This window comes from Ursus maritimus, unplaced genomic scaffold (genome assembly GCF_017311325.1).
Source record: "Ursus maritimus isolate PB19 unplaced genomic scaffold, ASM1731132v1 scaffold_6, whole genome shotgun sequence".
Lineage (NCBI taxonomy): Eukaryota > Metazoa > Chordata > Mammalia > Carnivora > Ursidae > Ursus > Ursus maritimus.
The window spans coordinates 25,382,932-25,399,740 of record NW_024426774.1 but is presented as its reverse complement, the minus strand read 5'-3'; the positions used below and the strand labels follow the sequence as shown (position 1 = coordinate 25,399,740).

The 16,809-nt window shown below is 34.6% G+C and overlaps 1 protein-coding gene across 2 annotated transcripts in view; it reads right to left on the bottom strand.

The window, feature by feature from the left end:
* The window catches only part of BIRC6 (baculoviral IAP repeat containing 6), a 226,625-nt gene that overhangs the window by 125,018 nt on the left and 84,798 nt on the right, over positions 1-16,809 (bottom strand). The window contains exons 24-33 of one of the 2 annotated variants that reach the window (XM_040623077.1): positions 12,035-12,222; positions 10,903-11,226; positions 10,566-10,665; positions 8,412-8,626; positions 8,041-8,249; positions 6,988-7,334; positions 6,161-6,380; positions 5,514-5,647; positions 4,679-4,789; positions 3,037-3,164 (exon numbers count right to left, since the gene is read on the bottom strand). In XM_040623077.1, the coding sequence (XP_040479011.1) occupies positions 3,037-3,164; positions 4,679-4,789; positions 5,514-5,647; positions 6,161-6,380; positions 6,988-7,334; positions 8,041-8,249; positions 8,412-8,626; positions 10,566-10,665; positions 10,903-11,226; positions 12,035-12,222 (1,976 nt within the window). Of the gene's footprint in view, positions 1-3,036; positions 3,165-4,651; positions 4,790-5,513; positions 5,648-6,160; positions 6,381-6,987; positions 7,335-8,040; positions 8,250-8,411; positions 8,627-10,565; positions 10,666-10,902; positions 11,227-12,034; positions 12,223-16,809 lie in introns of both variants that reach the window. The other variant, XM_040623076.1, reaches the window with a different exon arrangement.

Genomic DNA, 16,809 nt, shown 5'->3' with positions numbered 1-16,809 from the left:
TGTTGCTGGAAAGTCATTTCCAAATGCTGACTGATCACTCCAAGTTATAATTAAAACCTAATTCCTCACCCATAGGAAAAGAGAAGTAAGTGGAAGACCTTCTTATGTAAGCCACCAATGAGACTGATATTTTCTGGTTTTTAAATATATGGGGAAAATACTTTTATTGTACAATATTCTTAGCTTTGTTTTTATAGCAATCTCCCTCAAGAGTAGTACATTTTTTAGAATGTCTATGTTCTTTAGTAATTAAAAATTTTATCAAGATAACTGTAGATATGCAGTTGTAAGAAATAAGAGAGATCTCTTATACACTTTATCCAATTTCCTCCAATGATAATTTGTAAAGCTATAATACCACAACAGAGTACTGACACTGTAAAATTCACCAGTTTTATTCAGACTTCTCCAGTTTCACTTCTACTCTTTTGAGTATATATCTGTGTTTTTGTATTAATTCTATATGTGTAGACACATGAACCACCGCTAGGTTCTCTCATGCTGTCCTTTTATATTGCCCACCCATGTCCCTCCTATCCCATTTGCCCAGTTCCTAACCCCTGGCAACCACTCGACAGTAGCAATGAACCAAAACAAAGAAAAAAATGTCTCCACAGGAAGACTTTAAAAATCCACTGAATGACTTAACCACATCCCCATATAAGGCAGAACATTCTTCTAAATAGAAAGTCACTGGAAAGTAACAGCCATAATAATAAATGAATAATTCAGTTAAGAACATAATAAAAAATATTATTATTCAAAAAATAATAAAAAAATTAAAATTAAAATTAAAAAAAGAACATAATAAACCTACTTCTTCGGAGAACCTTTTCTTAATTTCTATTTTTGATAGATATTTTTGTTATCAGGAAAAAACTTAACTAATACAAAGAAATATTCACTGGGCTGTAATCTCCATATATGAAGAAAAATGTGTCATAAATTAAAAACAACATGCACATTTATTAGATAATCAACAAGTGTGTGTGTAAGAACTACCATAAATCAGTATTTTCAGAAAATTGTCCTAAAAGTTCTATGATAAACACAGGACAATTACAATAAAAATGTTTTTTATTTCAAAACAACCACAATCTTAATCAGCAACTTTAATTACTGAAAAAAGACATTTTTTCCCTAAACTACTTGAGAATAAGTTGGCAACCTGATGACCAGTCACCCTTGAATGCATTAGTGTCTATTTCCTAGAAACAAGATCCTTTCCTGCAAAATAATAAAACCATCAAAATCAGAGAATACTGATACACTACTACCAACTATGCCTCACACCCCATTGTTTTTTTAAGTTTTGCCACTGTCCCAATAATGTCCTTCATAGTAAAGAATAAAACAGTAATATTTTACTAAGAAAAATCTACTGGGTTTATACTCTAGGTTTGTTTTTCAACTTCATATCCTAAAGTAAATACAGTAAGCATAAATGTTAAATATTCATAAATTTGCTGATTTTGAAAGGATGCAAATTATTATCACCTAAAATTAGTTAAGAGTCAAAAAAAAAAAGAGTTGAGGGAAAAGCTTCACATCATTTTTCCCGCAAAAAAATCAAATAGCTCACAGTTGAAATACTTGTAAGTGAAAAGAAATAATTTAGTGCTAAGCCCATGTTTTTAAAAAGGCCTAAGCTTTCACAAACTTGTCAGATATTCTAAGGATTTTCATATAAATTCTAATTACAGTTTAAATCAATTATATAAATATTTATTGACAACACACTAGGCTCCATACTATTTATCAAGAATATAGTATTTAATCTTGTATATACCGTAAGAGAAAGAGAAAGACCCATTTTAAAAAGTTGTAATAATAAAGGGCCCGTAAGAATCTGATATCACCTATAAATTCACTTCTACACAGTAAAATGCATATCGAACAAATTGTATGTGCGATTTCATAGGGGATCATGGAACCAAGTAAGAAAAAAAAAAGATATATGCACAGGTGTCCTACAATAAAAACCACATTCTAATATATGACTTTGTGTGAAAGAACAACTGAGTATATGCAAACGTTTGCATGATAAGCAGAAGAGACATATATGCGCATTGTTTGTATTTCAAAAAGAATAAACCAACACTAATGGGTTCATCAACAGGCAAATGGATAAAGAGATTCTGGAACATTCATGGGGATAGTGGTCAAGAATAAAAAAGAACCACTGATATACTCAATATGGATGAATCTCAAAAAAATCATTTTGAGCAAAAAAAAAAAAAAAAAAAAAAAAAATGCAGACTCCTAACAATACTTTAAGAAATTATTTACTCACAGTGAAGCACACAAATTTCATGTTAACAAAATAAAAGAATCCCTACCAAAAATTTATGATGAATATAATGAAAGGAAAAAATATAGGACACATGGGGAATATATTGTATGGGGTACTATCCTAATTTAGAAAAGAGAGAAAAACCTTTTTGAGGAAGTGACTATAAACTAATGCCTAGTAAGTTAGGTTATCTAAGCAAAAGAGTAAACTATGTTGGGGGGTGGTGGGGAGGGAAACGTACCACATACAAAAGTCCTGGATGAGAAAACTGGGATTGGGTGTTCATGAATTCAAATTCAATATGGCTAGACTAAAATTCAAACCTGTAAGTTACAGAGAGGGACCCATGATAGACACCCTGAAGCCATGTTAAGGACTTTGACCTTCAAGCACAGGTCAACTGGAAGCTATTAAGAATTCAAGAAGGAAATGTTAAGGTAAGGACTGAGAAAGAACAAAGAGAAATACCTTGTGACTAGACAAAGAAAATGATGGCCTCTGACTTAGAATGGTATCAGTAGAGATGGGAAGAGGTAGACACTTTAAAGGACCTCACCAAAAATCCATAACCTACAAATTGTTGCCATCTTACAAATAAGGACGCTCAGTCTCAAAACTGTTGAACAATTTTCTTAAGCACCTCCTTTAAAATAGCATACCTAACATCTGATAACGAGTCTATCTTATGCAACCTAAAGTAATGTTCTCAAACATCAAAATTTAAAAAGCATACTGAAAATTACCTGTTTATGATGAACTAGCTGCTTTCTGATTTTTCTGGAATATAACCTATCAAGGCTACTGCTGCCTTTGGAAGACCTATTTATGCTCTGAGTGTGCAGATTATTGTTAATAAAACTCCACTGGTTACCTATAAGAGCAAGAAAAAGTTTTATTAGTAATTCTATTAAATGTGACTTTAAAGCACTTTCTACACCCAGAAAACACAAATTTATCAATGTGTCAATCATGACAAAGCAGTTTTAAAGAAAATTACCATTATAATGAAATCAGTAGTAAGATCTGACCCTAGAAAGGCTACTCTAGACCCTAAATGACTTTAAAATCAGAGTTTTCTGTCTCCAATCTTTCCTTTAAGATAACAGCTATCTTTCTCCACAGTTAAGAGTAATTTTTGTACAACACACCTCTGATGTAACTCAGTTCAAACAACAACAAATGCTCACTACTGCCTAAGGACCCAAGAAGAAAATATTCAATAATCTGACTTAATGAATGCAAAATTAAGTTCAAAAATCATGCTGTGTAGCTCTACTTTTTCTCATTTTTAAAAATGTGTCCAGACTATTACTTGAAGTATCATTCTTCTGTTCAACATCACACTTGACCCATCTCCAATTACTTGTGCATGCCTGCTTAACCTAAACACATCCTTTCCTATTCTCTACCACCCATTTGTTAAGTCCGTTCAAATTCTTCAAAACCTACAAAAAATGTCTTCCACCAATGCGTTTCCACAGTATCTCAATGACATAAATAAAAACTAATATCTCCAATACTGTAATAGTCTAACTTTATATGGTAGTTATATGTAATATCCTATGAGTAAACTGACCCTTAGACTCTAAATATTTAAGACATATTCCCTCGACATGGAAAAAATTCCCCACCCTTTTCCCAAACATAATGTGCATCATAACCAATTGATTCACCTATCTGTAAGACACCTCTAGGGAACTTTTTAAATACTAGAATCCTGACAATATGTAAAATTCAAAATTTACACACTTAATGACTATATTTAAGATGTAAGATGTAGCTAGTTCAAACCCTTTATGAAAAGTGTTGTTAGCTTGGAAGTAGGGAAGAAAATAATTTGTCCTGCAGTTGGATTTCATTTAACTTTAAAATTTTTCTATGCCTCAAAATTTTATAGAGAGAGACTGAAACTCAAAAACAAAACAAAACAAAACAAAACAAACAATCAATCCAGGAATTTTCATATCTAAGCATAAAAGCTCTTTATAGTTAATTAGAACTGTACTTCATAATGGTAAATAGACACACTATACTCAAGAACATAAAGAACTCTTCACAGATTTTCTACTCATAAATTCACTTACACGTATGGTATTAGAAAGTGTTTAAATGAGCAAGGGAAAAAAACCTCATGAAGACACGCTTGTATCTAAACACTAAAAGTCATGGTCAGATAAGGGGCTTGTCCATAAAGTCCTTCAAAAATAAATTCTACCCTTAAAACAGATTCCTAGTAAATTTAATTCATATTTTACATAAATTACATACAGCTGGAACCTCCAGGCCAATAGCCAGTTCTGGAACAACCGCGTAGTCACTCAAAATCCCCACCAACAGATTATTATAAATTTCTGATACCTGTCAGAAACCTCTCCCTGTCTTTACCATTCAGAGGCTTTTTTGCAGCTGCTGCTTCATCTTCAACAGTGGCCACATAATCCAACAACCTGGACACCAGCATCACAACCCAACTGATCATGGGAATATCTAGTACTCCTATACACAGGTGACAGTGGAAAAAATAATCAGGTGACTCTAAGAGTTCTAATGAAGTCTGAGAAGATAACTATGAGATAAAACATTTTATAAATTCAAAACATACCATATCACTACTAACATTAATATTTGTTTATAATAAGCCTCAAAACTGGAACCTATGGCTACAAACCGACTAACACATTGAATCTAATGGATGACAAAGGCTTTATGGTATGAAAATAGATTCTTGATTATAGGTTGAATCTAAGAGATAATAATTTATAAACTAGGAAACAAAGTATAAGGTCATATTCTTAGACTTCCACGTAACTAAGTAAAAAATCTCTCAATTTCCCAATCATATAGTTTTAAACTAAGTTCTGAAGTTTTTGTTACGATAACAATTTTGTTGCTCAAATACATTATGAATGACCAGAAAAGCAACTGTACCTAAAACTGAGACTTAAGAGTCCGATTTTAGTTATGATAGTACAGAAAAAACATATTACAATAGTTCCCAAGTTCAAAATTCAAATAATAAAAAGGAACAGATTTATAAAGCAATAACCATATGGCAGTCAATCACATGAAAGCCTACATTCTAAAAAGTCTACAGCATAAAAGTATTAACAAAATGTACAGCAATGAATATTAAAATAAGTACTTCACACTAGTCATTTTACAAAAGCAGTACTTATAGGAATCTTATGTTTTTACTAAAGATGACCTCTATAAATAATACCTTCTGTCCTCCTATGCATGGGTAACTGTGGCTGAAGAGGTGACAATAAATTATCCAACAGATTAAGTAGGCTTTCTAATACTCCGCTATTACTAAGTGATCTTTGACCAATGCAGGAAAGTAACATGAAGACCCTAAAAAAGAGATATAAATAAAATGCCAGTATGAATCAATCTGCTCATATAAAAAATAATTCACACTGAAATTAACAAATGACTATTTGATAAATTAAAATACTGTGTTTCTTAGCACGATTTATATCTGGAACTATGATGTTAAAATTAGCTCTTCTCAAACTCTTGGCTATATTTCCTAACTATATCCATAAGAAATCCAGCAGATAATTTTATCATAGTCTCAAAAGAATACATTTAACACATGAAGTAACATAATCTGATAGGAAATACTTGTAAACACAGATCTATAAACTCTACAGATGCAGCTAGGAAACTAAAGCATGTAGTCTAGTTGTATCATGTATAATCTTCTTCACTATGTGCTTCGCTGAGCATCCCAAACCCTGGAAAGATGTGCTTCATTTCTCTGCTCAGGATAGATCCACATACACGGAATTTCAAAATCTGAACCCTAACTGTGAAAAGTTGAAATTACTAATAAAAAAACAACTCCAATATTTTCTGACCTACCTATCTTGTGGAAAGATGAGAAGCTGCTCTGAATTGTACAATTCCTGAAGAACATTAGAAAGAAACTGACCCCACCATCTTTCACCACCACAGAGTTGAACAAGTAGAAGACCAGTATGCAACCGTATCTTTGGGGTTCCACTGATGCACAAGTGTTTAAAAAGCTCTTCACAGGCCTGGGCATGAAATGTGCTCTGCAAAACTGCAGGAACAGAGTGTCCTATTACAAAACAGAAAACAATAAAATTTCCTATTTAAGTGTATGCTCTAATATCCACTTTCTTCTTTACCAGCAATCAGTAACCAATTATATTCTATTTATTTTGCTATTCATTTATTTATTCTTCGTATGTAGAATGTTAATTGTTAAATACTGGGAGAGGAGAAAAGCTAGTATTTGAATCAACTATATTTCTTATGTGTGGTGTCGGGTGATTCAGATAGTTTAGTATGTTTGTGTGCGCATGCGTAATGATCAAAAATAGCTCTTGATTAGAAAATGACAGTATACTGTTAGCATTTATTAACAGTTTTCACAATAACAGTATCTAATATTTTGCCAAACTAAATGACGTGCCACATCAACAGCAAAGACTCAAGAAAAAAATAAAAGAAAAACCATTTAAAAAAAAAAAAAAGAGAGAGAGAGAGAGAGAAATACGGGCTGGGGGGGAAGCAGTTACCTACAAACACATTTTCTAAATATTCACATTACAAAGAATATCAAAATGAACAATACTAGGAAATACTAACACAACAACAAAACATGCAACAAAATCATATCAAATACATTTCTAGCATTTAAAGAACCGAAGCCAAATACAAACCATTGGAAGAGTGAAGGAGACTGAGCAAAGTGTCCAATAAATATCTGATGATGGTACGCAACTGCTCTGTGGAAGACGTCTGAATTAAATCTTTTGGATCTGACGTTTCACTTAACATCTTCCGACTTGCACCAAGAGCTACTTTGAGCCTCTGCACTGCATTATGAGCCAAATTCAGTTGAAGCTGTAGCTGAATACAATCTTGATAGGCAGAAAAAACTCTACTGTCTTCTTCAACTGCCTTGTCTGGTTTTCGCAAAAAGTACTGTGCATTGTTAGCACTGTTAAGAGGAGGAAGATCAATACTTTGCAAAAGAGTTTCCAGTCGATGACAAGCTAAGTTATACCTGTAAATAAAAAATAAACATACAAAATAATTCCTGCAATGTTCCATTTTATAGGGAACTAAAATGTACACTAAAAATTAAATCTCTGAAACCTGTTAACAACCATTAAAAGAATTAGTCAATTCTTAAGTACTAAATAAATGAAGCCAATTATTTAAACACAGTATTTTAATTTATCAAATATTGTAACATTCTAGCTTCCTACTTCCTTTTGTTCTTTCCTTTTTCTTTTTTAAAGTTTATATATTTATTTTTTAGTAATCTTTACACCCCACGTGGGGCTCAAACGCACAACTCCAAGATCAAGAGTCACATGCTTCTCTGATTGAGCCAGCCAGGTGCACCATCTTTTTGTTTTTTTCTATATATCTATGCAAAGACATTTCTTGAAAAACACATGTAAGACACAGAAAAAAAAGGATTTCAGTTAAGATTAAAATATTCTGCAGGGGCGCCCGGGTGGCACAGCGGTTAGGCGTCTGCCTTCGGCTCAGGGCGTGATCCTGGCGTTGTGGGATCGAGCCCCACATTGGGCTCTTCGGCTATGAGCCTGCTTCTTCCTCTCCCACTCCCCCTGCTTGTGTTCCCTCTCTCGCTGGCTGTCTCTATCTCTGTCGAATAAATAAATAGAATCTTTAAAATAAATAAATAAATAAATAAATAAATAAATAAATAAATAAAAAATATACTGCAATTTTCTAATAACCTGCACTGTATATCCTCCTGTAGGGCAACCATCATTGCTAAATGCTGGTCAATTTCTGGTTGGTTTGCAGATTCACCCTCTCCCCTTAAAGGATCATGCATTAACTTCAGTTCGCTTTCCCAAGGCAAGATATATGTATGACCGTAGTAAAATCCTAATGGGATTTTGGCTCTGGCATTTGTACTTCCATAACGTCCAATGACAGTGATCTGAAATAAAAAAACATGAATATACATACACATCCATCTGCAAAAATAAAATCCTGAGCAATGTATTTAAAAGGATAGTTATATTTTTTAATTATATGTCTATCTTTCATAATTTGTTGGAAACATGAAAAGCATATCAATTCATGTCTTGAAGTTCTTTACCTTCATGAATCTGCACACAGGAGGTGGTATCAAATCATGCAGAATTAGTGAATGGGTGCTTATATCAGTTGCCACTACCAGTCGCCTCCCATCCACCTCTTCTCCTAATGTCCAAATGTCAATTGACAAGGAGGCCAAGTCTCCACAAGTGGGAATCAATACATCTGTTAACAGTATTGGTCTGCCAAAATCTAAGGTCACAAATCTCCTTGCTCCTATCAGAGAGAGAGAGGAAGAGTTGACAAAAACTACTACTGTTTCAACTCACCAAAAGATGCATTCAAAAACAGGTGGGAACATGCATCTTAAAAATATGAAATCAACTTATTAAACAACAAACAGATGGGAAGAAAAGTAAGTAAGTAACCCTCAAAAATTTTCTGAAACCTCAATCCATGCTAGTTAAGACTTAAGTAAAAAGTATACAAGAGTAAGTTTGTTATTGTGACAGCAACCAACTGTACATACAAGCTTAATTTAAAACAGTAGAGTTGAAAAACTGTATTACCAAAAACAGTATATGGATTAATTCTAAAAAGTATCAATGTGATCTTCTTTCGGTCCCCTGGTCATTTTTTAAAAATTTCCCAAACAGATGCATTAATGATATCAAATTGTATTCCTTGATTTTAGTTTTCTCAAGCCTTGTTTAACTTCTTACAGAGTTAGATCTCATATTGTGGTTACGATGTAAAGTAAAAAGTACAAGGCGGAAATCACACGTAGTCAGTACTACCACTAAAACAATCCCTTAGGAAGGTCCTCCAATAAAGAAAGACACAGGTATCTCAAACAATGTTTTTGCCCAGGTATTGACATATCACTGTCTCTTCAGCTACTCAGTACCAGGTGAAGTCAATAGCTCACTCTCAAGGGCCACAATAAAGAGGCAGTAAGCCTCTCCGTGTAAGCACTAAAATCACACTCAGCATGGCTGAGATGCTCACACTAATGAAAAACAAAAATGATCTGAGAGGAATGGAAAAAGAGCAGATTTGCATCTCTCATCTCATACACATTTCAGAATAAGCCCAAGTAGTGAAACAGTAGACAGAATCATTAAAATAGAATTATTTTCCTTCTTTACCAAGTTGGGGTGAGGAGTACTTCAAAAACTTAAGAGCTGCATTTTACAGTGAAGGGACCCAACTAGAACTTGTGCTATTTTCAATGGAGCTAGTTTAGTAGAAAAAGGTAGTTCCCAACACTTTCCTAAACAGAAAAACCACTAAATAACAAAGAACATAATTCTATAACTTACAGTTGATTCCACTGATAAAAAGCGAACTGCAGTGTGAACAACTGTTCACATTTCAGAACAGTGCACACCAACAAGTCACATTCTAAATGTTAGACACTAATGGTGATACCAGTGAAGGATAAGTTGAACAGAAAACACCATTAAGAATTTTATTATTTTTTTAAAAACTCTCTCTTTCAAAGAATAAATAGCCCAATGCAATAAGGCAAATATGGTTCAACTATTCATATATGATGAAAGGTGACAAAGTATGCATTACATTCATATTATTCTCTGCTATAAAACACACAGAAGGATTCTGTTGAATTCTGCTGCAGCTCAAACCCAGAACTAACAATTTGGTAGGATTATAAGGTTAAAATTGCCCACAGTTTACTAGGTAAACATGCTCTCACTGAAAGCACCTATCCCAGTCACAGGTCACTAGCATAGAGGTATGACTACAAACCTAGGTAAAATTGAATTATCGAGACCATGAAGTGTCATTAGTCTTACTCAGTTATTAAAATCAGCAGTAATTCTGTTATTTTCTGGCAATGGTTTCAACACCAGAATGCTGGTCTTTAAAAATACTGAAGTGTAATTTCTAGTGTAATGATAATTAAGCAGCTATAGTGGAAGCAGATACTTATGACCATCACAGTTCAACAGGCAAGATTCACACACAGGTCAGATTCAGGGTCTGGATAAAACTAGCCACCCTAACCAGCAGCATTCGTGCATTCAACATGGTGAGCCCAGCTGAGCCTGATGTAGTGCTTATTCTTGGTAAAATGTACTTACCCAGGAACAGATGGGATGTATTTGCAAAGGAAAATCAAACTATAGAATATTAAGACTCAATGGGCTGACAGACTATGCAAGAAAAATATTTTAAGAAAGTCAAGAATTACCTGAATGCATTCGCTCTATAATAATGGACTGGTGGGGTGGAGGTTGAAGAAAATGTGAAGCATGAGAAATTGCAAGAGCTAGACCAGAACCAAGTGGATTCTAGGAAAGAAAAAAGTATAACTCTATATTGATATTACTCTTGCTCTATACAACTAATAACCATAATATCAAATTAACAAGTCTCATTTCCTGATGTATATTCTGTAGTACTTTATAAAACAATCTAATTTGATGTATCAAGTTGGCGTAAGAAAAGTTTGCCTTCTCAAGTTAGTGTATACAATAAAATATCTTTAAATGTCTAAGCGAACACCTATTTAAAATATAATAATTTACCATTCTGGACTTGTTGGAATTTTTGTTATGTGCAGCAAGATTGACTGTTGGGGGATCAATAACTGAGCCTGGGAAAAGCTGTGCAAGTTCAGCGTTAATCACAACGGAAACTGCTTCATTGGGTGGGGTGAGTGGTGGAGTCATAAAAAGTGGTGTTGTTTTTGGAGTGGGTGGAATAACATCGGATGGGTGGATGAAGAAGCCGGGGGCCGCCGCCGGGTTGGAAGGCACAGAGTTGTGAACAGGACCTACTGCTGAGGCCGCCGACGCCGCGGCAGCTGCTGCAGCCGTCGTCTGATGTAACTTGGCTTCCAGCTTTGCTTTCTGTAAAAGAAGTAAAAGCCACAACATATAGACTAGTCCTGCCTGCCCAAACTGTGGGGAGTACTACACAGGAAAAGAGCTTACGAAGATAAACATGATCTGATTAACTAGATCTTAGTTAAACAAAAATGAAAATAAATTAAAAAATGGACTCAACATGAACTGAGTATTCTTTGCTATACCAACTTAATTAAATATCTGATGACAATTTCCTGTCATTTCCTTTCCTGACAATTTCCTTTCATTTTGGGGAACAAGGACTTCCACAAAGCAAAGGCAGAAAGGAAGAAGAACAAATAAATGTAAATAAGGAAACAAAGTTCTCCTCAAAGCAAAATATTAACAGGAGGAGGTAGATTCTCATGGTGCCTAACGTAAAATAATGTCACCTACGATCTCACAGACTGCATTTAGACCACAATGAAATCTCCAAAGCACCTGCCATTATTACTAAATTTTAATCCACGTGAATTCAATTCACCTCTAAAACGTTTCAGGAGGTCCAACCTATAAAAATTCTAACTGGTAACGCTAACGTTTGACCAAGAGTGTTGAAACAGAATGGATTGTACTTAGAGATTGTCCCCCAAAAATAACAATTATATTCCCCCAGATATTTATTAAAAAATTATTTATTTTTAAAAAATTTAGATATATCACAAAGACGTTACCTCCATTTTTGTAGAAACTGATTAGCTCAGATCGGTCAACCTACTTTCCTTTACGAAAATAATGGTCATTTTTACAGTACTTTTTCAGCTTTTGAAGTTTAGAGACAGCATGAACAAAGAGCCAAAGAGTCTCCAACCTGTTGCTGAAGCTTCAAAAGCTGCTGCTGTTTCTCTTGCAGCACCTGCAGCTGTTGCTCGGCTGATGCCATTGCATGAGAGAGAGACTGCAAAGCTACCTGGGCTGCTGAACTCAGGGCTGTCGAAGCTTCCCCAACTGTCCCCGATGACAGTCCACCTACTGCAGGAGTAACCCCGAAGGAACTCACTGGCATAAGACAAGGGGGGAGAAGAGGGATGAGGAAAAGGTTCACATAGAAACATATTCCAAGTATACTATCTTGACATTAAAACTCCAGTTTCATTTTAAAAGATAAGAACCTAAAGAGTATCAGCAGGGAAATCTTAATGGTAAAAGCATATTGATTGATAATAACAGTATTCAAGTTTAAGGGATCTGGGAACTACTTTCAAATCAAAGAAAAACTAGTACACTTTTGAGCTTAAAAATATTTTCAGCATACAAAAAATGTCATTTAATATGGCTAAAATAAAAACACAAAATGAGAACAATGTTATTATACAATTTGAGCATAACAAATAAACTGAAATTTGTTTTACTAAGTTTTCCTATAGCAATACCTCCTTCTCCCTCCCCACAAAAGTTCAAAAAAACCTTCAATTATGAGAACACCATTTTCAAAATCTGATGATACCTTATTTCCTCATTTTAAAGCATAGCCTAGACAGAGTCTGGCCCACAGAGAATATGTAAAGCACTGTCTCCTACCAAATGTTCCCCAGAACTCTAATATGGAGAGAAATATGTCCGATTTGACCTATGTCAAATAATTCTGGCACATACTGCTTAGCCGTGAAAATTATCATCCTTAAAGACTATGAAATTCCTATAAATTGAATAATTTCTTAGACTTTCCTTTTCAATGTTACTCAAATATACATTATAAAAATCACTCACTCTTTCCCCATTAAGTATTTACCAATATCTGTGGAAAACAATTTAAGAAAAACCTAAGATAAAAAGCTTAATTTCACAACTTAATGAAACAGATCACCACAAAATAAGAAGTAAAGGCCAAGTTTAATAACAGCATTAACATTTATATTATAACAGGCCTTTACTAGGAAGTTATATTGGGAAAGGACACCACTACAATAGTAGCAAATGTTTAGTGTGTATTACCATGTGACACTGTTTTTAATTAAGTACATATTCAACAGATGAACAACCCTGAGAAGCAGATACTAGAACTCTGTTTCTTAGTTATTGGCTCAGAGAAGTTACCTATAGAGCTCATAGTGGTAGAACTAGAGTTGGAACCAAGGACTACATGAAACCAAAGACAATGGGAGGGCACAGTGCTAAGCATGGAACTTACATCAACTCATTTCATCTTTGCAATGGCACACAGGTAGGTACTACTGTTATCCCATTTTACAAGTAATGAATCTAAAGCTGAGAGAAATCAATTGCTAATAAATATCTGAAAAGGTGGGTGGGAAACAACACCCAGGTATCTGACAGCCTATTTTAACATCTAACAATGCTATACTGTGCCAGGATTCAAAAAAATTATTAAAAAAATTAAGTTATAATCAACAAGATAGCAATAAATGAAACTGTGCATAGCCTCTTACAATTAAAAGTGTCCTCAACTTAAAAAAAATACACACTTATTACAGAACAGCCATAGGACACCTCATTTAATATTTAAGAATCCAACTACACAAGCATGGTCAAAGAAAGAGCAATCATAACACACATAAGCTATGTGCCCCAAAATGAAATCCATCCACTTCATCAAATGGTCCACTAAAGAAACAGCTATTAATTCCAACTCTAGGGGTGCCCAGGTAGCTCAGCAGTTGGGCATCTGCCTTTGGCCCAGGTCATGATCCCAGGGTCATGGAACGAGCCCCGTGTTGGGCTCCCCACTCAGCGGGGAGTCTGCTTCTCCCACTGCCCGTGGCCCTCCTTGTGCTCTCTTACTCTCACTCTGCGCGCTCTTTCTCAAATAAATAAAAATCTTTAAAAAAAAAAAATCCAATTCTAGAGGGATAATTATTAGACTTACTGAAGCACTGATACTGTACTTGTACTTTTTTGGGTAATTAAAGTAATTTTCAATATTAACCATGTGGAGGTTAGCCCTTTACTTTAAATCCAATGCTTGAATAATACTTATGGGAAAACGAATTAAGTCACCAGAAACATATAAGAGACAGGAACAATCCAAAAGAAATAAGTCATCCTACTACCACAAAATTTTTAAATCTTTTGCCCAGTCTGAGTTTTCAATATCTTCTTCTATTATTATACTAAGGGTCTCAAAAACAAGATATAAAGATAATGGAGATGAGAACAAAATAAAAATGACTATGACCACCATTTCTATTCAGTATCATGCAAGAAGTCCTAGAAAGCATAAGAGAGCAAGAAAAAGAACTAAAGGGGCGCCTGGGTGGCACAGCGGTTAAGCGTCTGCCTTCGGCTCAGGGCGCGATCCCGGCGTTATGGGATCGAGCCCCACGTCAGGCTCCTCTGCTGTGAGCCTGCTTCTTCCTCTCCCACTCCCCCTGCTTGTGTTCCCTCTCTCGCTGGCTGTCTCTATCTCTGTCGAATAAATAAATAAAATCTTTAAAAAAAAAAAAAAAAAAGAAAAAGAACTAAAACATATAATGACTAGGAAAACACTAAAGTAAAACTCTTAACAGAGGCCATGATTGTGTCTATAAAAAGTCTTTAAGAATCCACAAACCATTACAATTAGTAAGCTAATATAGCAGTATCATCACATATGAGATTAATATACACAAATCAATTTTATTTCCATACACCAGCAACCAAAAAAAATGGAAATAAAATTAAGAAAAAATCACTTATTTTTTAAAAAATCAAATACCTAGGGATTAGTCTAAAAAAGATGTTCAAAACGTCAACATGGAAAACTAAAAAACATCTCCCAGAGTAACTGAAGACCTAAATATACTAAATATACCATGTTAATGAAATAAATGGCTTAATATTAATATACCAATTTTCCTGAACTGATCTGTATTCAAATTCTAAAACTAGGAAAAAAAGTAAGCTTTTTGGTGTATAAATTGCCAAGCTGATTCTAAAAATTAAATGGAAATACAAAGATTTAATGTACAACACCCTGACGACAATTAATAATGTTGTATTACACACCTAGTTGCTAAGAGTAGTCTTAAATGTTATCTCCATTGAAAAGAACTGGTAATTACATAACAGGACAGAGGTATTAGCTAATGCTATGGTGGTAATCATTTTATAATATATAAATGTATCAAACCAATACATTGTACACCTTAAATTTGCTCAATATTATATGTCAATTACATCTCAATAACGCTGGGGAAAAATGGAAATAAAAAAAGACACAGAATCTTTAAGAAAAACTAGGAAAAAAATGGTGGATTCCACTTCTAAGTATATACTCAAGAACTGAAAACACAAAAAGGTACACAAATATGCTGCATGGTAGTATTTTTCTTAACAGACAAAAAGAAGTAACAACCCAAATGCCTGTTAACATCTCAGCAGATAAACAAAAGGAGGTACATACAAGTTGTTTTAAAAGTGGTATATCCACACAATGGAATGCTATTCAGTTATAAAAAGGGATACATACTAAATGGATGAAACATGAAAACATTATATTAAGTGAAAGAAGCCAGACAAAAGGACCACAAACTATGCTTTCACATTTATATCAAATGTATGGGGTAGGCAAATCCATAGAAAACAACATAGATCAGTGATAGCTAGGCAATGGAGGGGAAAGGGAAACTGGGAGTGACTGCTAATGACTATGAAATCTCTTTGTGGAGTAATGGAAATATTCTGGAATTACAATGATGATGACTTCACAACAAGCTTTATATCAACTGTTAAAATCTACCAAAAAAGAAGGAAAAAAAAATCTGATGGATGTATACTATCAGATTTCAAGGATTAATACAAAGTTACAATAATTAAGACAATAGGGGCGCCTGGGTGGCACAGCGGTTAAGCGTCTGCCTTCGGCTCAGGGCGTGATCCCGGCGTTATGGGATCGAGCCCCACATCAGGCTCCTCCGCTATGAGCCTGCTTCTTCCTCTCCCACTCCCCCTGCTTGTGTTCCCTCTCTCGCTGGCTGCCTCTATCTCTGTCAAATAAATAAATAAAATCTTTACAAAAAAAAAAAGACAATTAGGTACTGGCATAGGGCTAGACAAATTGAACAATGGAACAAAAAGAGACCCGTGTCAACAGCAGAGACATGATTTCTAACAGAGGTAACACTGCAGTAGAGAGGAAAAAGGGTATTTTTGTCCCATAAATCATTACATAGAAGACAGAATTAGTAAAGGAAGATGAATTAGGAAAAAATACCAATACATAGTAATAGGAGAGATTAAACTGAGAATTCTATCATTTATACTGATGAAGTGTAACACACATGGAATTGCTATGGTGGTAATCATTCTGTAATATATAAATGCATCAAACCAATAAATTATAGACTTTAAACACAGATGAAATTGGAAATACAAAAAGAGAGAAGACAGAAAACAAGCCAGAAACAATGGTTGCACAGTTAATGGCTGAGATCGTTCTAAAGCTGATGGAAGGTATCAAGTAAGGATTCAGGACGACCTATGAATCCTGAGCAGGATAAATACAAATGTAACTGCATACAGCAACATCACAGAAAATTGCTAAAAAAGGGATGGGAGTGAGGGACGCCTGGGTGGCTCAGTCAGTTAAGCGTCTACCTTTCGCTCAGGTCATGATCTCAGGGTCCTGGGATCAAGTCCCACACCGAG